Source organism: Magallana gigas, chromosome 10 (genome assembly GCF_963853765.1).
Source record: "Magallana gigas chromosome 10, xbMagGiga1.1, whole genome shotgun sequence".
Classification (NCBI taxonomy): Eukaryota; Metazoa; Mollusca; class Bivalvia; order Ostreida; family Ostreidae; genus Magallana; species Magallana gigas.
The window spans coordinates 13,775,920-13,799,935 of record NC_088862.1 but is presented as its reverse complement, the minus strand read 5'-3'; the positions used below and the strand labels follow the sequence as shown (position 1 = coordinate 13,799,935).

Here is a 24,016-nt window from a genome sequence, read left to right as displayed (position 1 = left end):
ATTTTATTTTGATTCATTCAGGTGCTGTGGAAGCAAGTTTCTTGCAATTAGACACAGGTTGATCCTTGAGCTAATTTCCCCAAACAATTAGTCACGACGGTGAAAACCAGTGTGTGTGACAAGTGGTCAACAAAAGAAAGATACATTTGATTGAAACTTACACCAATACAACACATATGTAAAAAATGACAATATTCGAGCTTTGTTTAAAAAACAAAGTTTTATGAACTCTGTATCTTGCTTATAACTTGATGTTTGACGTTCAAATTATGACATAGCATTATAAACTTCTATATTTGTTCGAATAAACATTGAAAATGAAAAAATATAAAAGTTGAAAATTTTAAGTCAAATCGTGTCCAAGTCCCATATTTCTATGATCTATCCTTGGGTAAAAATCATGATACACCTCCATGTCATAAGCAATCTTTGTGTGAAGTTAGAACTTCCAAAGTTTTTCCATAAGAAAGAATTGATGAATTTAAATGGAAAAAAAATATCCATTCTAAACCTCAGAATTTCTGTAAAATCCTTCCAATTTTTAGCTGATGTTTTATTTAAAAAATAAAAATTATGTAAATTAAATTGAATGTGTTTCTTACAGATATGAGCAAACCAGTTTTTTTTAAATAAAACATCAACTAAAAATTGGAAGGGTTTTAACAGAAACTTTGAGGTTTAGAATGTATATTTTTCATCTAAATGTATCACTAGTACAAGTAGTCCGAAATAAAAACTAATGCACGTAGTCAGTTTTGATCAATTTTATTTAATTGATCGTCATCATCACCATATATAACAAGTTGACACAACATATAGTAAGACTTAATATATAAAAAAAAATTAATGATAAAATAAAAATGCCACTTGCACAATAAGTAAATATAATAAAAAAGAAATTCATAAGAACTTAACACAGACATAGTCAGACATATAAAGGAATTTAACTTGTAACACAACGAAATAGAAAAAGATCGAATTGTCTATAACAGAAAAAAATTCCCGTTAGCAATCGCAACTGCCGGAAAGGTCCGAGAAGTTGCGATTGTTCCCGTTAGCAGTCGCAAATTTCGGGCCTTTTCCGAGCTCTGCCGGAAAGGCCCGAGAAGCTGCGATTGTTCCCGTAAGTTGTTGACTCCCTTCTTGGAGTGGGCAGAATGCATCTCAGGTCCATTGTTTTTGATGCTCTAAATAGAATACCAGATCGTTCTAATTTATCTAATATTTTTGGTTTTTCTCTAAAGTTGTAAAGATTCGCAGAAACATGGGTGTTATCTGTTCCTTGTCCATAGTCTAACACATTTATGTTTACACTGATTATATAATTAGAAGCTTGCTTATTACGGATTAAAACTTATTTATCTAAAAAAAATTGAGAATTTATTATTATCTCGTTGACAGTAAATTGGAACCTACCGTATTTCTAACAACAACATTTGCCGAAATACCGATAAAATAACTTCGTTTGTAAAAACGCGCATAATATTATACGCTATAGATGTACGAAACACGTTATTGAATTCATGGGAGTATTCCTTCAAGTGTTACCTACATGCGTTATATGTTATTGTTGTGGTACACATACATAATTATGTTAAACTTGAAACAATTAAATACAGTCTTATCCTGGTTCAGGAGTAGTATCATCTCTTCAAAATATAAAATATTAAAATCAAATAAATAAAAATTCAAATGACATTTAGGAGCAAAATCGATACGTTCAAACCATGTATTCGCAGGCGGTAATATTAGCTCACAACGCGATATGATACAGGAATACAGATACTTCAATACATAGCAGAGCAAAACGCATTTACCTTTAGATTAATAGCGAGTTTTTCTATAAATAGATGAATGGTATGACTACCTATTATGTCAAAAAATCCGCGGACATCACACTTGCTTTGAAGAAATAATAAACGATGTAGTATTTTAATTAAATGAACATCGTACTGTAAAATTGGCTTTAAAAAAAGTCCTTAGGACAAATATTTTCAATTCGTCATACATGTATAAAAATTTTCTCAACTAATGCTGAGTCAATAGATTCATGGGGGGGGGGGGGCAATTTTGGTGGATAGCTTAAATTTTACAGGTTCTTTGTGATGTAATTGTGTGTATTATCTTATACTTTAAGAAAGAAATATGACTTTATAGCCTTAATTTATAAATTAATGGAGGATGTTATTTCATTGATGAGAGGTACCCAAGAATTTCAGAAAAATTTAGCCACCACGAAATCTAATTATTCTACAGTATCTAAGTATTGTACGTATGCACTTCGAGATATTAAATGGGATTTCTAAATCCCTTAGAACTAATATGTCTTTACATCGGAGTTCATTAGAAGCAAAATATACTGTACTACAGGTGAAATAATCTAAACACGCTCAGTTACAATGAAATCTTACTATTTATATGTTACATGTTCACTGTTCGGTTTATACGACAAATAGGGACAGATTAAAACAAATAAATAGAATGATTCAATAGATCGATTATTCTATCGACCGGTTGATTGACAGATCGCTTGATGATTGATTTATTGATTAAACGCCTTTGGATTTTTACGCAATACTGTCTAGTTTTCGTTGATACTGCAGCCATCAAATAACAATTTACCAGTTTCTCATGAAAGTCTTTACAAAGAAATATCCGCCTCCATTTGTTTTCGCCCCTTTCGCCCTCGTATTCAACGGGCGAATATAAGACAGCGATTTCAACACCATTTTTTTTAAATTACTGAGTGAATAAGAAAGAGTATCTAATATATACTGTGTCTGGACGAATTCAAGACGAAGCGAAACCCTTTTTTCAGTGTATGGATAGGCGAAAATAGTCCTGCATACATTAATTCTTTGTGTACATGATCAAAATAATAAGTATTCGATTCTTCAAGAACAAAAAATAAATGATTGTTATTTAAATGGTTTATGTCACCAGTACAGTCAAATATTCACTTCAATTCCGACTCCATTAAAAATCCATTTTCTTGTTTATCGCCAGAAAAAGACGATTCGTTGGAGTTCAATGGAACAGTTTCTGCTTTCCCGTTTGACACTGGGTCATCTTTGTGCAACGAGTCACGGTTGAACGAGTCTCGAACATATGAGTCACGGTTGAACGAGTCCCGCACATAAGAGTCTCTGTTGAAATCCACGGCAGTGGAAGTTCGCACCTGCGTATACACAGTACCGGAAGTAGTACTGAGTTCGCGCCGAGGCCTGTATAGAGGTCTACCGGAAATGCGACTGAAGCAGTTCTTCAGGTGCCCATGTACCTTTGCAAAAAAAAATGCAGATAAACAATTTAAATTTATTTAATCTAAATAAAAACTCAATAAATAAATAATTTTGAGTTTTAAATTTAAAGTATTAACTATTATTTGAAAATAACATACCTCGCCATTAAAGATACAAAATATCAATGAAACGAATGCACCCTGAAATTTGAAAAAAAAATGGATAAGTGACAAATCCAATCTTTTTTATTAAGTTTTAAATTGTTATATCGAAATATAACATTAAATTATCAAACTGAAGTAGACAAAGGTTACCAAAGATAAATCTGGCCTTTACATTTTTGTATGGATAAGCAATACAAGGAAGGGGTTAAATATTACAAGGACGGGTTATCTTTCTATCTTATCACCGATGAGAGCAGTACCTGGGTATGTTGGATAACTATTCGGAGCACCTCGTACCACATTGTATTAGCGGGTCTGTAAATGACTGGGCCCCATTGGATTCCGAAAAGCGGGATGAGAACAAAAGTGGCCTTGATAGCTCGCCTGAAAAATATTTGAACATAATGATTAAAAAATTAAGAGACTTGAACAAACATTTTTTATTCGTCCATATTAAGATAATGTAAAATTCAAAATTATTTCTAGTACACTGAATAAAACAAAGTTATCCAAGCTTTACGGCGAACACTTTTGACACGCACCTGTAGCCACTAGGTTCGTTGGGATGAGACTGTAGTTGCGTCAAAAGAATATACAGGATGTTTCCGAGAAAGAACACATTGGCCTGCAGAACGAGGGGATATTGTTAAAATATTGATAGTGTGGCATATGATTCACGATGTAAATTAATATAATGTGCTTTAGATAGGCCAACGAGTTGTTATTTGCTAAACCCCAACAAATTATGAAATGGAGATATGGTAACAAGTATATTCATTGAAAATTACTTACAAACAGACATAGAAGGTTAGGCGTATAGATCAACCACTCGAATCCATTGATGTTATTGACCCAGCATCTTATGAAAAAAAATGTTCATCAAATATAGAAATAATATTCCAAATGTTCAGGAAATTGCAATGACATGTACTAAAGAAGTAGTTCTCTGGGTAAGGAGTTTTGTGCAGCATATTATTCAAGAATATTTCTCTCCTTGTTTGATGGATATCAAATTATAGGGTAGATAAATTATAGAAAATAATTGTTCCGTTATTGGTCGTTTATTGCCAGTTTTCTCGTGCTAATGACGTTAAAAAATCTTCTATTTCGGATCACAAAATCATCACACAAACAAACAAACAAACAAAACACTCAGACAAACAACTAAACACCACATACTTCTGGTCGTATTCTGACACGGAGGCCTTTATGATGGCGTACACGATGGTTGATATCCAGGGGCCACCTTTTTTTGAAAAAAAATTGATAATATTAGATAAAATATTCATAAATTTACAAACCGACTGAAAAACTGAAAATCCCATTTTGCATTTATCAACTTATAGCAATCGCAACTTCTCGGACCTTTTCGACAAGCGTAAAAACAGCTATGTCGAATGTTCCCGAGAAAGTTGAAACTGACTAAATGGTCAGATAATGAAAGATCAAATGATGAGAAGTTCAAGATATTAGAAGCGTACAATAACGACTTTAAACTGTAAAGGGCATTGACGCTTTATAGAACCTTCACATCAGGTAAAATAGTACGAACAAACAAAAAAAGGAAAAAAAAAAGTTTTTAATTATTGAATTATAAATCTTATTATTTAAATTACCAGGACTAGTGCTGTATTCATTTTCATGTTTTTAATCATATTCAAAATCTGCATAAAATTTACATTGAATCCAAACAATACGAGATATCTGTTAAAATTTCAAATATCTTTTACATCGGTATCTCTAGCAAATTTTTGCAAACTGAAAATATATCAGCACTGGGAAACTGGCGAAAATTTTATTCCCGTGAATGTACAAGAGATGCATTCATCTTAATACAAAAAAGAAGATATTTCCAGTATTTGGTGAGGAGAAAAACGCGAGAGATTTGCCGATTTACTACAAAAAGCGATGACAGTAGCGGGGCTTATGGGGCAATTATTGAACCTTAATTTGATCTTGAGTTGCTAGTCGACTCTTCGCTAGATGTTAGGGCATGCGACCGATGCCACATCAATCCTTGTAATTTGACTTATACCGCTCCAGATAATGAGCGGAGATATCGAAACGTCGTTATAGCATTATACTATTTGAAATTAACACTGTCAGCTGATATAAAAAAAGTTCTTAAGAGATCCGAAGATACGGGGAAAAATGATTTACTTATTTGATTCAACTGAAGATGACCAGGGGGAAATATGTAATTTATTTCTGAAAAAAGACTTATGGGTTCTTCATATCTTTGGGGAAAAGTTTCGGTTACCAGCCTAAACTTATAAATTTCATATAGATATGGTATTCTAGCATGCTGTCGAGTTAAAAACAACAGAAAAAGATTCAATTTTCGGGGAAACCAGAACAGGACATGGGAATCTGTAGACCGGAGCTGGAGCTGTATAACCACTGTGCTACATGTACAGAGATAGACTACCCAAATTGGCGATACGTATAGACAGTTTCACAATGGGTTGAAATTGCCACAGCTGTGACGTACTAATTATAAAAGGTAAAAGTCACGGGGTGTCAGACTGGATGGTCAACAAATTGCATGCCAGATCTACCTACGAATTCAAAAACTGATGTTTCTCGCAATAAACTGTTTTTTGGTAAAAATAAAATAAATAAATTCCAAATCTTTTAGCTTAACGATTTGGATATTTTTTGATATCTTTATACAGAACTCTCTTTTAAAGGGGATTATTGTAGTATAGTCTAAAAATGGCCGATACCACCTAATATTCTCTTAATGTTGGACGATAAAAAGGGCAGATACGAAAACATATTAAATAAAAACATATTAATTAAAAACATATTAATTAAAAACATATTAAATAAGTAGACAAAAACAAGTACATGTCTGATATAAGAAAAGGTAGTTTTATAATAGGATGTTGACCACTGACCAATTCCAATGAAGTAGTATATGATAGACAAAAACAAGTTCCAGAAAAGGTAGATTTGTGACTTTGAAAACTCACCAATTCCAATGAAGTAGTAAATGATGAGCGATTTGGGGATCTCAAACGCTCGGACGATAAGTCGATGGAGATAGAACCCCTCACAGAACATCCAGAAGTAGGTGGCGGACTGGGTGTAGCGCTTCAGGACGTACAGAAACTTGCACCCTCCCTTAAAACAAGTTTCAAATGGCGAAGTTTATAAACAAAATATAACTTTATCGTAATTGACTGGGTTTTTTTCCTATTATATCATACATGCGCAATATACAACTCTCTCTCTCTCTCTCTCTCTCTCTCTCTCTCTCTCTCTCTCCCCTAACGATTCACTCCTTGTTAACATTTTCACCTCTCAGAATTAATTTCATGATGATATGAGACACCTAAAATTGTGAAGCGAATTTTTAGAAAAATAAATAAAAATCACAAAAATTTTAAGGAGGCTGGATGATCAACTAACTATATATACATGTACCTTAAAATTTTTAAACATGATATTTAGCCCCATGTTTTTTCATTTAGTAAAGAAAAAATAATTCATGTTAAAAATTTAGATATTTCTTATATATTTATTCAGAGCTCTCAGGGGTATGAATCAAAAATTCACCACGACCAGCCAGCCCTCTTAATCAATGCAACTTTCCATGTGGTACCGTGTTTTGTTGCACAGCGCTTTCGTCTCCCGGACTGTTCATCCTGTCGGACACCACGATGAAGTCCCACAATATCGCTATAATGGCACTCGCTATGAAGGACGAGAAAAAGCAAATATGGAGCCGCACTCGTTGTTGGATCCGCAGTTGCCTTAAAGATTGTCACAAAACATAATCTCATTCAACTAAAAAAATAAGCATTGATGTTGCTATCGTCTAATACAATTTTTGTTTAATTCAATTTTTTTCTCTCGAAATTGTTTAATAAGTTTTATTTTTATATGCACATTTCCTTCAGTTTACGCTTGAAAATGCTGATTCAGTTTTATAGGTGAGAGAGAGAGAGAGAGAGAGAGAGAGAGAGAGAGAGAGAGAGAGAGAGATCAACTAAATGTTCAATATTTCGTAAGATTACACTTTTTAAAATTCCTTTACCTGAATGCTAGGAAGATAGCACAGGAAGGAATCAGCAGAGATAGACTGATCAGGTTACAGCCCAAACCAAGGTAAATAAGCACCATCTGATCCTAGAGAAATAAAGAAAATGTCATTATTTTTAATTGCCTTGGTCAATCTTTTGATAACATCAGAAACATACACTGAAACTTGATCCGAACAAGATTCTCAAATTAAAGATCGAATGCTTCGGTTAATCGATTATTAAAAGTCTTTTATTCTTCATTATGAAAGAGCAGGATTTTTTTTAAACATGAAAAGTGGTTAACTTAATTCAGAGCATGATTGAAAGAAACGGATGTATTATTTATTCAAATGAACGATTTTCAAGAACAGAAGGATTATGAAAAATTTAATAGTAAAATGGAGATGAGTTTGGTATGTACCAATTATTATGCTATTATGAAACATAAATCGCGTCATCCTTGAGTAAAATGGAGCCTTAGTTTTCACGGTATCAGAAAACGTTTCAATTACTCACTTTAAAAATATGATAAATTTTCAAGAAAACCGACAAATTTGTGAAAAAAATTGTGAAATGAGTAATGATAGCAGTTCATCAATGTTTAAGAGTTGTCTTCCTTATTAGATAATCGTTGTACCTTAATTACTGCTCTATAATCCGGGCTATTGACGGAATATGTTATTGATTGACGTAATATGTTACAGAAACACACGATAATGCTAAAATTTTCGAATTAATGATACATAGGAATCAGTATAAAATGAGCTTATGAGATCTAGAGTATTAGAGAACCGACGATTCCTATTAAGCGGAAGCCAACGAGTGAATTCAATGTAAAAATCTTCTGGCGGCCATGTTCAAAACACGTTGACAATAAATCTCGTCATTTATCACTCTAGCTTTAAATCAAAAGAATTCGATTTATATTCGTCCAGTAACGACTTCAACAAATGCTTAATCACACGAGAATCTCCCAGGATTCCTACGTATTGAAAAATTTTCTGTAATAATTTTTAAACACACTTTGACCTTGGCAACAGGAAGTTGTTCTAAACTCGCCTTGACATCGACTTCTTTTAAACCGACCTTGAGCTTGACCCTTTAACTAATTATGAACACATATTGGCCTTATCTTCAGTGATTTGTTTTCAACTCGCCTTGACCTTGATTTAAACAAATGTAACGAGTTTGGAACGCACTTTCTGTTATTAGTTTTGAACTTGCCTTGAACTTAACCTCTGTAGTGTTGCACTTTATCTTGATTTTGACCTCTGTAATTAGTATCGAACACACCTTGATTTCTGTGATTAGTTTTTAATCTTATCTTGACCTTGTCTTCTGAATTTGATTTTAAACTTACCTTGATATTGACCTCTGTAATTCGTTTTGAACTCACCTTGACCTTGCCGTGGACACAGGTGCTATAGTTGGACCATTGTTTGCCTGTGTGGGGGTGGACGTACCAGGTACCATTCGGCCAGCACACTTTGTAGGCCGTCTCTGCAATGGGGATTAATTAAGGTTGTCAATTTAAATTTCTTTCAATCAAAAAGAAATAATCATAAATACAACTTATTATGTCGTTCTTACGACTAGGTACTGGTACGTTCTACAACTTAACTCGTGAGATCGACTTAGAATCTTGTAGGTAGACTTAAAAATAATTTCAGTTGGCAGCAGTCATCGCCCATTCATATGATATGTCTCAACATTTTAGCTGGTTTAATCAACAATATATTTTCGTCACCACATCTTTAAACTTATAATTTTATATTGATATTGAATAACTGAGAGCTTAGCCACAAGCTGATCATCAAGCATGCAATATTTTTATTTCATAAAGACCTTTGAAACGTTTTTAATCTATATGAACGAGTACGGGAATTTGATCGTCAAATTCCACTTCAGTTTTAACCTTTAAAGAAACGTTTTCGAGACCTGTAAGCACCTATTTGATTCATTATCTACTTTATTCCCCCTTTAGATATAAGTCAACAAATGACATTGCTTTACTGAGCGTGCTTGTGAACGCCACTGTTTAAATCAAACGGTGAAAGGTTTCTCTTTATACGATTTCTTTAAATGAAAAAGTTCTTCAACTACACATGGTCCATAGGGGCCATAAGGCGGAAAGTTGATCACAATTTATTGATTACCAATCCCGAGCGAAATTGTATAGAAAATGGCGACACTACGAGATTAGCGGTAACTACGTTACGCAACTCTGAAGTATCGTAAAGAGGCAATTGACACACTGTAATTCGATTATAAATATCCAATTTGCTGTCATAGGTTTTTTTGAGACATTCTATGACGGATTCAGTGACATATCTCCGATCAAGGGAATGTAATCCAAAAATATCCCATGGGAACATATTAACCTCATGAATAATCAAAATTAATTTTCAGCAATTTTTTAATTTCTCAAAGGACGAGTGTCTTTTCTTTTGCGCATAAAATTGCGCAACGCACATGCATGTGAAGAAATGCATTTCAATTGCAAAGCCCAAAGATGTTTGCTAACTTTCTTATTATACATGTATATATAATTTTGTAAAGAACTTCCAAAGCTTAATTTCGAAAGCTTAATTTAATTAATGAATTAATTAATGGGTGTTCCGAAGGTTTGTTGATCTGTACGCCTCCCCGTTTTAAGATTTGGGCACCAATGTATTATATGTCGAAGATTCCTTGCACAAATTGGATTGTAATTGTCGGTGTTAGCACAATAAAGTGTCCTAAATAAGTGTCAAAATTGAGTGTCAAGCAAACGTCACTGCCGACCTTGGATTATGCATGATTATCAATATATTATAAAACAACAAATTTGGACATTAGGAAATGATGACTGATTTGTCATGGCTATTGCCTGTCATTTTACACTTTTTAAATAATTCAGTCAGGTCTTACAAGTTCAGTTTGATTTTAGTCACAATGCTATTTTACAAAATTTTAATGTGGATATTGTATATATAGGATTGTGGCAAATTCTAAACAATTCCTTCAAATAAGTTAAGGCACTCTGTTCTTTTGTCGTTATAATCATAACTGTTTAACATGTTTTTAGGGTTTTGTTTTGTTTTGTTTTGTTTGTTTGTTTGTTTGTTTGTTTGTTTGTTTGTTTGTTTGTTTGTTTGTTTGTTTGTTTGTTTGGGGGGTTTTTTTTGTTGGTATAATACTTTCTCATTTATTACCTGAAAAAAAGATCATTCTAATTCCTTAAACAATGTGTTGTATTGTGTCGAGAGGAGCACCGCCCTATCAGCTATCCATGAATCCAAAATTATGGTACTATTCTCTTGTCTGTTTCAGTCTTAAAGAGGCATGGTCACGATTTTGGTCAAAATTTTGTTTTCCGTTTTTCATGTAACATGTAACAATGCTTCAGAAGACATGTCTAATTATAGTTGATTATAAACTTTGAGTGTCTGTCTTCGAAATATAAGTGAGATACAGAGCTCACAATTCTTTGTTATGTAAACAAAACTCGGATTATGTTTTGTTTACATTTAGAATGATAATAAGAAAATTCAGGTTTAGACATAAAATGAATTTGAAAATTCTAGGAAATGTTTATTTATATTCAAAAAAAAGACTTTTCACCGGTATTGAACCAGTATAAACAAAAACAAGGCACATGCCTTGTTTACAAAGCAACGAATTGTGAGCTCTGTATCTTGCTTATAGATTTAACTCTACGACCGACACGACACTCAAATTTTGGTTGATCATTAAAAATGTATTACCTAAAGCATTATAAACAATAAAAATAGAAATATTAAACCTTGACCAAAATCATGACCATGTCCCTTTGATTAACATTTGGTTTGGTATACCAATTTGCCATATATAAGCTAAATTAATAAATGACTATTCCATTTCCTCAAACAATGTGTTGTAATGTGTCAAACTGAACACTATCCTATCAGTTAGCCATAAATATATTTACAGATATGCAATCATTGTTGATTTTTTTACAGACAGTTAATTAACTCAAAAGCTCAATTATCTTCTATTTCTTTGCACTGCACTTGATGAAATTATGATAAATTGAATAGAACACACCCAAGATGTCAGGGATTTTTCGTGTATATGATAATGGTAAAATAACGCCAAAAAGCGTTCTTTTCAAAATTAAAACAACAAAATGATATATTATAGGCCTCAAGTGAAAGTTGCTGTAAATTGTCTCATTTTTGATTCAGAGAGAGAGAGAGAGAGAGAGAGAGAGAGAGAATAAAAACACTTTACGTAAAATCTGCATATTATCTACTCAGCTTCTAGCGTTCTGTTTTCGAGAAAGAGAGAAAAAATAAGTAAAGACGCGTACTCAACATTCTTTAAGTGCTCTCTCCCATTTTCATGTAGCCCCACTTGTTACTGCTGAATGGCATTGAAACGTGGAAGCATTCTCGGTTTTTTCTTTACTTTTCTATAATTGCAAAGGAATCCTGTTTTTTTTTTAATAACGTCACGAACCCTTGTAGCTATACAGTACTTCATGTTACAGCAAAGTCGTACTTTTGTCACGTGTCTTATTCATTCTCTCACTCTTTCTCTCTCTCTCTCGATCTGTGTTTATTTTCTCTCTCTATCTCCTCTTCTTTCTTTCTCTCTCTCTCTCGCTCTAACTTTATCTCTCTCTCTGTTTCTTTGTCTCTCCTCCTCTCTCTCAATATTTCTCTCTCTCTCTCAATTGTTCTATCTATCTTTCTTATATACTCTCTCTCTCTCTCTCTCTCTCTCTCTCTCTCTCTCTCTCTCTCTCTCTCTCTATGCAACTGATATGAGATAAATAGTATAATAAACTTTGAAAATTATTATCATTTATTAACATGTCATGTCTCTCTCTCTAAGAGGATTTAAGGCACTGTTAAAACAGACTTTTATATCGTTGTAAGGATCTTGAAAAGACAGGCATCACCTTCACTGGTCTATAAATCAGCTAGTTGACTTTTGATGCAGAAGGAAATAGTTATTGAAAATGGAAGCAGTTGCAAAAAAAAAACATCTGCTTTTTCCCGTATAACACAACTCATCATCCCGCGATTTCCGTTGAACTTTTACACGTGCAAACAGCGGGAATCAATTATTCATAAAATTTAGTATTGTAGAATTTAGTTAGAATTTCACTTTATTGTGCAATCAATCTGATTTGCGAGGGGAAAAAGAAATAAACAGAAGCAATAAAATGTCACTTTTTTTAACTATCAATACAAGCTTGTTTCGTATAAAAACTATGATTTTTGTAAAAGAGTACTGAGGTTTTGTTGAAGCCTTTTGCCGAGTAAGTGCGTTTCGATGAACACAAATTGTAACTTACCGTTTTCAAAGTATAAAATTACACCTATGTCATTAATGAAATATTCCTTACTCATTTTGTTTGTTATTTGAACGATTGAAAGCCAGACTTCATTAAAACACTCTCAGATCATGCAACATTTTATGCCATTTTTTTTCGGTGCGAAAGTTTTTATTTAAAATCCTGAATGTTTGTTAGTCTGTTATTAAAAAGAACTAGTTAAAAAAATTAATATTCAGTGTACTAATAAAAAAAAATGTTCTCAAAGTTGTGTCTTGAAGAATTATAGAATATATATCATATGGTTTTAAAAAAGAAAATAAAAAAAAAATTCAAGAGCAATTCAAACTCAAACTTTAGTATACAAATAACTTTTCTTTGAAACATTGCTCCAATTATTATAACCTTTTAGTTATTAATGTGTTTTTTAATGTTTATAATTTGTGTCCATTTTGCGTCCTATTTTAGCAATCAAACGCGTAACAAAAGCAGTACGTTGATTTTTTTCCAGACGTCAACGATTTTTATTTTTCATAATTGGTGCGAAAAACTGAATTAAATTATTAAAGTTATATTACCAAATATTTTTAAGGCACTTTTTTCCAGAAAACAACCAAAAAAAAATCACCAATGTAAGGAAAAAGCCTTTGAAAGTATACTACCATGGAGTACCACGATAAAGTGATGCAGATAAAAAATCAAAGTACTGAAAGGACTCATGGGAGTTGAACTTAACAGATAGATGCGTTTCAAGAAAATAAAAAGCTACTGCATGCTTTCAGGTCCTGGAAATTCTAAAACATGATTGTATCTAATACATAGCATAAATATATGACAAAAATTTTTACGTATATAGATAGTGCGCTTTAAATACGTTTGATATAGCTGTTTAACCTTTAACCTTTATAATAGCAGCGTAAAAATGAAAATGATTGCCATTGGGTTTAACATATAACATAAAAATATCACTAATGGTTTGTTAGAAAATATCAGAGTTATCGAAATCGATGTCAAGATTTGCGGATGGAAAACACACGCACATATCTCGTTGGATAAAAAGCATATTACTCGGGCGTTCCTACATGTATGCAAGACATGCGAATGTAATACAAATGTATTAAGATTGAGAATAAACGGTTTCTGTACTGATAAAAATAGAATTTCTTGATACATCATACAGGTATATTGACCAACAAAAAATGCATAAAAGACTTGAATGTTTGGTGTGAAAAACGATAGCAAAACAGTGGAAGACCTTTATATTTCAAAGATTTCTGATGCTAAACGTCACTCTGAAAAGCGCAATAACTCTTTTAAAAAGGTGGGTTTTTATATACTTCGCATAACATTGATTTTCTGTTTCGTCGTTTAATCTTACTTGGTGACTTAATAACCTCCAAGCCCCCTCGAAAAACTGGCTACATTATAATATTTGCATTATATTTCTTTTAAATTACGGGTTAATGTGTCTTTCCATTTATTGCATTATATTTCTTTTAAATTACGTTTTAATGTGCCTTTCAACAGAAATTGCCTGTGTTTCTTGTACTTAAGGGGCCTGGATGATCGTTGACACTTTGGACTGTATTAATCTCTTTTTGAAGAAGATCTTCGTATAAATATTGTTTTAAAATGCTCAAATTTTAAACCTGAAATACTGTGGTCTCATCAATATTCGCTGAATACCAATTTTCGTGGATTTCGTGGTTTAGTTCATCCCCGAAATTAAATGTTCATTGAAGTGCAATGCCAAGAATTTATGTATCCTTGAAACTGTAATTGCACTTTATCCACGAATTTGATGCCCTTGAATATTAATTAAACAACAGTACCGTAATTTGAGTTTTTCTTTTCGAAACAATTACAATTATAGTTTGAGGCTTAAAGAAATATCTGAAATTTTGATTAAGATCTTAAAGTTAGTTTCTTGACAATATGTTCCTTCATACAACGTTAACAGCCCTACGGTTCTTGTATATAAAGATTAGCCTCTTGATGGATGATAAAACAGAATTTAACAATTGTAATCATCATTCAACGTAATTGTTTCCTTCTGAAGATCAGAAGCTGTTCGAAGTCCAGCATTTCTGGAGAACTGTTGATTTCCTGTCGGATTGTTTGACACGAATTCTTTAGAACGTCCTTGTAAAAAGGGATCAATAATCTCAATCATTTTGACTTGATTGCTATTACTCTTTTGTAATTAATAAAGGATTGAGTTGTACAAGCAGCTTCTAGCAGCGAGACCTGCAGCTGTGGGGATAATGAAATGTCTTGTTTTCTATAAATGCGTGTTCTCTCCAATACTTGTGATTTTATTGTAGCATAATTTTAAGTTGAATCTAGTTTTTTTTTCATTGTATGCATAAAAGTATTCAAATAATGTTTCCTTGTCTCAGTTTTAATTTTTTTTCAAAGTATATTTCTAACAATATTTTTGTACGTCATAATCAAATTAGAATATAGTTACATACACATTTGATTTTTCAGTTTTTAATGTAAAGAATGGTTAATACTGGTATTTTGATACTTAGTCAAAATGTGAAAGTCATATATTGAGATACAAGCAAGACAAGATACAAGATGAGATACAAGCAAGAGTTTTAATGTTTTTGTTTTGTAAACAAAGCTCTCGAGTCTAAATGTTATATTTTACATATGCGTTGTATTAATACATGTAAAAGTTTTAGTTGAATGTTACTTTCTTCTGTTGATAATATTATTGATAAAGAATATGAACAGTTTTATCTTGTTAGCTACGAGTCATTTTGTTAAAAAAGTGATAATTTCTTTACTTAACAATTGTAAACATAATATGACCCCAGCTTTTTTTACTTTAGAAATAAACAGCGATTTAATTTTAAACATTTCATCGGGATATGAACTTTGTTGGTCACGTGATCAAATCTATGAAGCCCGAAGGGCTTCACACAATATATTTTTGTAGATTTTTAATATTAAGTTTTGTTCTACATTCGTAAATCGGGGTACATATTTTACATGTACCACATTTTTTATAATACTGTCAGTTACCTCCTGGTTTTTAGTTCTTCCCTTGCTCTCGAATATTTATGCAATTATCCATAGTATTAAAAAAAGATGTTCTTGAAAAATATAGTTCAAGGTACTGGTACTCCTAAGATGAAGATATGGTCCTCACAAACCACGTGCACTGAGACAAAATCATTGATTGTTTTTTGTTTTTGTTTGTGTGTTTGTTTTTTGTTTGGTTTTTTTGTTTTGTTTTTTTTTTTTTTTTTCGGGGGGGGGGGGTTTGGGTTTTTGTTTTTTTTTTTGGGGGGGGGGGGGTGTTCTATTGTTCATGTCTATGTTATTTTTTTTTTACATGTTTCCGGATTTAAGAGTTATCGAACCTTGCTAAAGACAAACACCATTAAAGATTAAGGTTAAGGTTATTCGTTCGTCATTACGGTTGCACAGCTTACGCTCTTCTGTTAACATAAACTTGATCAAGATTATAATTTAAAATTTATAAAAAACAAAAAAAAACTACGACTAAATCAAGAAAGTCATAGCGAGTTTGTTCTTATAGATTTTTAAAAGAGTCATAACACAGTCGACACAGTCATAATTTCAGGAAATTAATAATGGTCAATTTCACCATAGTAATGCAATTATAAAAAAAATGCTTAATTTATCTGCATACACCCACTCTTACCCTCCTCATCCCTGTATTATTAAATGAATAAGAAAAAGCAATTTCATAATCGAAATAACTTTAACATTAATTTCATTCAGATATTCATTTTGCGTTACTCAACAAACAGAAAATGGGTCTTATTCAACCACAATTTAAAATCCAGCGTTTCCTAGTAAGCCTTCTAAGTGAGTGATGAAAAGATTCAATTGCCAAAAACTCTTATCAAAATCGGCACCATAAATTTCAAATCGAAACGAGATCGGAAATGAATTACTCGAGTGTGCGATAGAGGTTTTTCAATGTATCTTATCTAAGGTGTTGATATTGCAGACATTGCCTATGATCCCGCGAAATAAACTTGCAAGCAGACGGCAAAACAAGAAAAGAGCGGCAGAGAGAAATGAAAGAGCAGCCAGAAATCCTGCCGACAAAACGAAATAAACATTTACAAATCTATTTCAGCATGTCAATTTCGTTGGAAAAACATACCAACCTGAAGATTCGGTTCTTTTCCTTGGTATCTTTGTAGATATACAAGTGAATTGGTGTCATTTGTTCAAATCTGTTTTGTGTATGTTTTCAAGACCACAGGCTTTGAAAGAATTGTACATTACTTGGATTAAGAGGGCTGAATGGTTTTGGTCATTCTTAATACCATATTAATCTCCTTTAGAAGGAGAGTTCCGTATAAAGATACATTGTATAAGAAAAATGAGAAAATTTAAATTTAAAATAATTGTAATTTTCCTTTACTAAATAAATATTTTAACGCCAAAAAATACCATATTTAAAATTTTTAGGTAGATATGTGTATTTTATTGACATTCCATTCCCCTTAAATAAGAAGACTGTTATAATGGATTATACATTATAAGTAGTGCGTGTAGTTACTGTCAGATTATTGAGAATCAAATTGAATAAATTGATTCCTAATAATCTTTTCTATAAAGAACAGTTCCTTGAATTTACATGCATCTTCAATCATGTTTTACAAATACATAGCGTAATGGAATTTAACCGGATATGACAGATACCGTAGAAAATTTAATATAATGAAAAATAGGAGTGAATCTATCTTTTTCTTTTTTTTTCTTTTTTGTCTTTTTCTTTTTTTTTCTTTTTTTTTTTTTTGGTCTGAAACAGGAACTATTCAAAATTATATTGCATTAAGCTTCATTATCAAATTACTTTCCAAGCTCATTTTAGAAGGTGAGGATTATTAAGAATTCATCAATTTGGAAGTTTCCTGACAGAAGTTTCTAAATGTTGACGTCATAATTCCTACCAAATAGTATTAAATCTCTAAACTATCACTCTTTTCTTGTTTTAAAACTCCATTTGTTAATTCTCATATTCCGAGTTTCTTCGTATATATAATACTGTTGCATGTTCATTTCTACATAAAAAAAATAGGATTTAAAAGTAACAATCAAATGACGTAATTCATGAAAGTGCCCGACCGGTTTGTATCTCTTATTGCGTCCAATTTCATCCAGAAAGCAGGAATTAAACACAAATCCGTTTCCCTCTTTTTTACCGTGTTAAGACGTCTTTAATAAATCCATAGCACGTGATCGTCCAATTAAACTGTCAATCTTTTTGTTCCCAGACACAATTTCATCATCGAATTAAGAAGCAGACAGAACATAAACGCCATTACAGCTTCTACTTGCGCATTTTCATTTTCATTTTATCTTTTAAAGGAAATCTATTTCTAAGAATTTCTTGACTATTTCTATTTTGGCTCGTTTTGGTCTGTTTAAATGCCAAGGTGGCGTATACTTTCTTGGGTAAAAAAAACATGTGTTACGATCAAACTTAATTTGGCAAACATACATGTATATCCACCTTACCAAATTAAGGAGGCTTACCCATTAGATCTACCTTAAAATTTTAGAGATGTTTCTTTTGCTATAAACGATTATTAACATAAGAAAAAATCTAAACATTTTAGCTTTTAAATATGACTATTTTCTTATATCTTCACACAGATCTAGAATTCTTCTTCTGAAGGAGGTTGACTTAGTCTAAAAAATGTCCACGGCCAATTAGCCCTCTAAACAGAAACAAGACATCAAAACCATCTGGCATGATCCGTAACTGAATCAGAATAGCATTGGTTTTAGTTGCGAAAACCTGTGGCTAACAAGGTGTGAATTCTAAACATGTAAATATAATTGTTTGTGACCAAGAGTCCAGTTTAATATCGACGTGTAAAAACGCAGAGTAATCCTACACCATATTCTCCGTACAATTAATAGCAGTTCAACTCAATCAGGTTGGACATGCAAGTCTTTTTTTTAACCAAAAAAAGGAAGAAAACGAAGGATCCGAATAATTTTTTTTAAAAGCAGAGGACAGAGTATCGCGTTCCGTAAAGGAAATTGAATCTGAATGGCGAACACAAGCTTATTAGATCTGCTGAGAATTTGCATGTATAATAGAAAGACGTGTATACAATGACGATGTCGTGAAAAAATTGTTTTGATGGATGGGAAAAACGAAGCTAGAATGCTCATTAAGGAAACCTTTTTAAGATACTGAAACGGTAATGGCAAGAGCATCAATTTCTCTCTCTCTCTCTCTCTCTCTCTCTCTCTCTCTCTCTCTCTCTCTTTCTCTCTCTCTCTCTTGTTGCCTTTACAATCGAGAGACGTACATGTAAATAGATGATAATAATTTTCAAAGTTTATTTTACTTTTTATCTCATATCAGTTGCATACAAAGAGAGAGAGAGAGAGAGAAAGAGAGAGAGAGATATTGTTTAGAATATTTGCAGTAATTTTTTTTTCTTTCTCTCTTTCGTGATTCTTAATGCACAAACGTGCATGCTTCCATTATTGTAATGCAATTTCTTATTATCGAAAAAGTAAAGAGCTTTTATGGCAATTACAGATGTTTTGGCAACTTAATGGAAGACAGGAGATTATTGGCAAAATGTACATGTAATAGCCTGTTTGATTTTTTGGGGGACATCTTTTTAACTCCGATAATATGCATTATCCTTTGCTTGAAACTTAATTTTATCTGTCAAATTCTTATTTGGTAATCCATATTTTGGAATTTCATCTGTTGTTCAATTTATCTCATTTTCTTATCTATACATGTGATTAGAGTTTGCTATGTGTGGAATCTGTGCGCTCATTGGTTTTGTGTGCATCCTCATACTAACGAATTTACCTCCCCGTGAATAAAGATTTAATTTTAAAAATAGAATTAAATATCAAATTCATTCGTATTTTCCCTACAGTTTACATGAGCGAACCTTACATGTTATTGTATACTGCACAATTGTTTGTTTTACATTTTTTTTTCTCAGAATTATAACTGAATCACAAGTCTTTGTTCCAGGGAAAATAAATGAATCCATCAAATAGCAAGTGTTAAAGTAAACTTCTTAAAAAAAAACGAAACAAAAACAATTACCTTGATCGCTTGCATGTTCGACGTACGACGGACATGAGATATATGCCGTACTTCCGGCCGAGGTGTCGTCAAAGCAACCGAACCCATCCCATGTCCGTGGACAGTGCGACCAATTCTGTGACGCAGTCGGCAGGTTCTGCTGACGTAGACAACATTTGGTGGCCGTCTGGCAACACGTCGTCCACTTTTCACATTCACTTTCACTGAGAGGCTCACAAATCTGTGTCACCATGGAACTATTATCCAAATCGGCCCTGTACACAGATCCGGGTGGATATGAATATTTAAAATTTCCCTCGGGCCCAGCTTTCAACACCGGTCCAGCTCTTGTAAAATCAAAACGGAGTTGGGTTGCTTCGGGCTTAAACATGTACACATAACAGAAAGAACACGTGAGGACTTTGAAGAGGGGGACATCGTAGCTCATGTGTTGATAGCGACAACTCATTGTGGCTAAGTGGAAGCGTTCTAGTCTTGAATCACCCAGGAAATGTCCTCATTCAAAATGACAAATTATCGGCTTATCAGGCCGAATTTTTTGATCTGCCTGCCATTTTTTTTTCTCTCCTCTTCAGGTGAACAGCATGAAATAGCAAATATACAGGACACGGGAGATGGGGTAGAATTTTACACAGTGAGAAGAAAAAAAATGTGTTCACTCTCTGTCGCTGTGAAGAATTAGGAACTTAAATCACTTTGACGAGCTTGGCAGCTAGAGAAGACCGCAAACTCTGGTTTGCTTTTTTCTCTTTCTCTGTGTTCTGTCACTTTGCTCCGATTGTAGAAGTGTTTGATGTATATACTACTCAATAAATTCTTTCTCCTCTTATCAGCCAAGAAAATGCGTTCTTCTACTGAAAATTGAAAATGGCACTTTGCAGGTTTTTCTTTTTAAAAAGCAAAAATGTCAAAACTTGTAGACTTAATCCAATAAATGCGTTGCAATTCACAATGACAAGCTAAGAAAAAACCGCGAGAGAGAGAGAGAGAGAGAGCACTTGACGTGAAGAGCATAAATACATTCGCGAACCGTCGCACTTTGACGAGCGCAAGTTCTTAGACACCTTAAATTAAAGAAAGTAATCACAAAAAAGTACCCTCTTACACGTGCCAATATTCTTCGATATGTCTCTGACTCAAACAATGCTCGGAATCTGTACGGTCGGGATTCTTTTTTTTTCTTTCTAAAGTTGTCGTTGGAATTGCATTCTGACGAGCTGGAATGTCGAATTTGCCGATAACATCCGCCGATAGATTAAAAATGCCGGAACCGCTTCTCGGATTCTGTTTTGTATCTTAATTTTTCTGCCTGTCTTGTCCTATTGGAAAATGTTCCATCTTCATTTTTTCCCCTATTTCTCTTTTTCTGATAATAATTATTCTTTATAATCCCATTGCCGAGGATCAAAGAGCTGTAATAAAGAAAACAATGAAAGAAAAATAAGGATAAGATATCCCAAAGTTGCTTTTGTCATCTGTTGTTAATGATTTTTCTAAATTGGAAATGAGAGGGGGTCATTACTAAAAATAATTTCTTAAATGATATGAAGAAGCTTGATCTTTTGAAGAATCGAAGCAGAAATCCCTAAGCAATTGAATATAGGTTTGTTTTATTATGAATAGACAGCTGATACTCCAACAAGTCTAAGTAAGTCCATTCGTCATTCTTTCTTCATATATTCAGGTCAACGTCATATGCCCTTACATTATCAATTTAACTACATGTGTGCGAACAACAGATGTTGCTGTCAAAACATCATAATTGAAACGATTAAGAAAAATAAGAAATGTTCATCTTTGTTGATGTTATCTAATCTCTGGTTTGTTGTTTGGTGTGTATTGTGTTTCTTTTTTCGTAACCGTATTGGGTTGGAAACTAACTGCAACTTATCGAACCTTTCCGATAGAGTTCGGAAAACACGTGTTTATCCGAGCTTTGCCGGAAAGGCCCGAAAAGTTGCGATTGGGGGAAACTTGTTAACATTTTTTAGAATTTCAATTGAATGAAAAAATGACAATAACAGACCATGAACCATCTCAAAAACCCATAAAACGAAATACTAATTCAAAGCAGAGCAACACGGACCTCCAAATAGATAGAGGTAGGATCAGGTGCCTACATATTGTAGGAGGAGTGGGCATCCTCTGCTGACCGGTCACACCCGCCGTGTGCTCTTTGTCGTAATCGGGAAAAAAAATCGGAAAAGTCCGTAGACAATTTGGTTATTAATTATGGTCTAACAATTAGTATGAAAAACGTCAGTCAGCATGCGACCCAGTGGAAGATTGTATTTGCTGACAAGGTCATTGTTTCGACCATAGAATTTACGGAAAGATGACTTCAAGCGAGACTGTTGATAGTCCTGTTTTATCAAGTTGTTTGTCAGTAGCTTGCTTCGCCTTAAAAACTGTTCATACGAAGAGCATGCCCTTGCCTATCAAATCAACTGAGAGACAAAAACACCATATGCAGGTGATGAAGGTATATTGCTACATAAGTAAGGAAAGTTGACTATAGAAAAATTGAATTCAGTTTTCCCCGGCTGACTTTTGTCTTCGTTAATGTAAAAAAAAAAGCATCAGATGTTGACTATCTATTTAGATCCCTTTACGTTCTTACATTGTTTGTTTTTTTTCGTTTTGTTCAGATTTTGATTAATCTCTTTTTTATTAATTTGGTTTCTTTTTTGGTAGGCTGGTGTAGTGGGGTTTGGTAGGGTGGGAGGTTTGATTTTGTGAGCTAGGTTACATTTGAATTCAAACAAATGTTTCAATAGAATTTTTTGATTAATTATTGTTAAGTATTAATGTCATTGACAAAGCATTGAAATTTCAATGGATTACAAAATAATTATAGAGACACTAAATAGTAAAAAGATGACTTCCATATGAAATGTTCCCAAGTCAAATGCACATTGTTTGTTTGTTTATTTGCATTTGGAGTCAGAAGGGGTCCAGAAGCCCCCCCCCCCCTCCCCATCCCTCGGGTATTTAGATTTATTAAATTTACATAGTAGAACAATTTAAAATATGCTTTTGAACCCCATCCCCCCACCATGGCCAACAAAATTCTTCTTCAGACCGTCCACGTAAAAATTTTGGGATCCGCGCCTGTTTATAAAGCTTAGAACTCTACTTAAGCTGTTAGACCAATGAATAAATCGGCTCGATATCAAAAACTGCATTGTTCAATTCGGTTGAATGAACAATTATACATTGACAATATGCTATTAAACACGTTTTCATAATTCTAATAATCGATACACATTAATCGATTATGATACATTTGTCTATATTTTAATCAAACATTCGAGCTATCCAACAATCGAATATGAAAATAACAAATTAGAGATTTTAATAACCAGTCTGTGTTTGATTTCCGTTTAGATATTTACTTTTGGAATAATGGTAACGATAATCAATTGTACATGTTTTCATTTAAGGTTCATTCTAAGTTCGAAAAATCTGTAAGTGCAAGATCAAAACGCGACCTTTGAGTATCTTTATCGTTACAATTTGAATAAAAGTTAGTATCGGAAAGGTAATCCGTAATGCTTTTTCTAATTAAAAGTTGAATATTAAAAATTTTAAATTATCAATAAAAAATGAAAATAATATTTAAAAAAAAAATAATAAATTGAACAATTTTCCTTATAATGACATAAGAAGTATCTTAGATATTTTTCGCACGAATAATAACAGAAGAAGAAAACCATTTGGAATATCAAGTAATTTTACCTTAAACAAAAGTCTTTGCCGCGTTAAAATTCGCGAATCTGCGAATCGCGAATTCGCGTTAGACTGGAATCAAACGTGGGCTCGTCTAACTTTTATGGCCCCGGGGCCAGTAGCCTGTTGCTTTTTGATCGAGCGACATGTTCAATATTGTAGATAAATAGAAGCGAATCATATCTCTATGCTGTGATGAACTGTAACAGTTATAAAGAATATGTCATGATTTAAAGACGTACATTTGTCAGGTGTTTTTTTTTTCAAAATTCAACTTTGCGTTCAGTTTATACAGAACTCCATTGATGAAGTCATTTCCTATGATTCAACATTCTAATGTATTAGTTCAGCATTACGTAAGAGCTTTTTAGTTTTTTCATCCAATTTATTCTACAAAAGAAATTTACTTAACATGTGTTTGTCTCCTAAAACACATATTTCAAAGCCGAAAACGACATTTCTTT

The 24,016-nt window shown here is 32.9% G+C and overlaps 1 protein-coding gene across 2 annotated transcripts in view; it reads right to left on the bottom strand.

Annotated features, from left to right (window-relative positions):
• Positions 1-755: 755 nt before the first annotated feature.
• LOC105347503 (calcitonin gene-related peptide type 1 receptor) overlaps positions 756-24,016 on the bottom strand; it is a 32,357-nt gene continuing 9,096 nt past the window's right edge. Inside the window, exons 2-13 of one of the 2 annotated variants that reach the window (XM_034454785.2) lie at positions 20,921-21,235; positions 19,824-20,677; positions 8,831-8,934; positions 7,449-7,540; positions 7,014-7,164; positions 6,382-6,532; positions 4,586-4,652; positions 4,199-4,265; positions 3,949-4,031; positions 3,667-3,790; positions 3,401-3,442; positions 756-3,280 (exon numbers count right to left, since the gene is read on the bottom strand). In XM_034454785.2, the coding sequence (XP_034310676.2) occupies positions 2,957-3,280; positions 3,401-3,442; positions 3,667-3,790; positions 3,949-4,031; positions 4,199-4,265; positions 4,586-4,652; positions 6,382-6,532; positions 7,014-7,164; positions 7,449-7,540; positions 8,831-8,934; positions 19,824-20,271 (1,653 nt within the window). In that variant the 5' untranslated portion in view covers positions 20,272-20,677; positions 20,921-21,235 and the 3' untranslated portion in view covers positions 756-2,956. The remainder of the gene's footprint in view (positions 3,281-3,400; positions 3,443-3,666; positions 3,791-3,948; positions 4,032-4,198; positions 4,266-4,585; positions 4,653-6,381; positions 6,533-7,013; positions 7,165-7,448; positions 7,541-8,830; positions 8,935-19,823; positions 20,678-20,920; positions 21,236-24,016) is intronic. The other variant, XM_034454784.2, reaches the window with a different exon arrangement.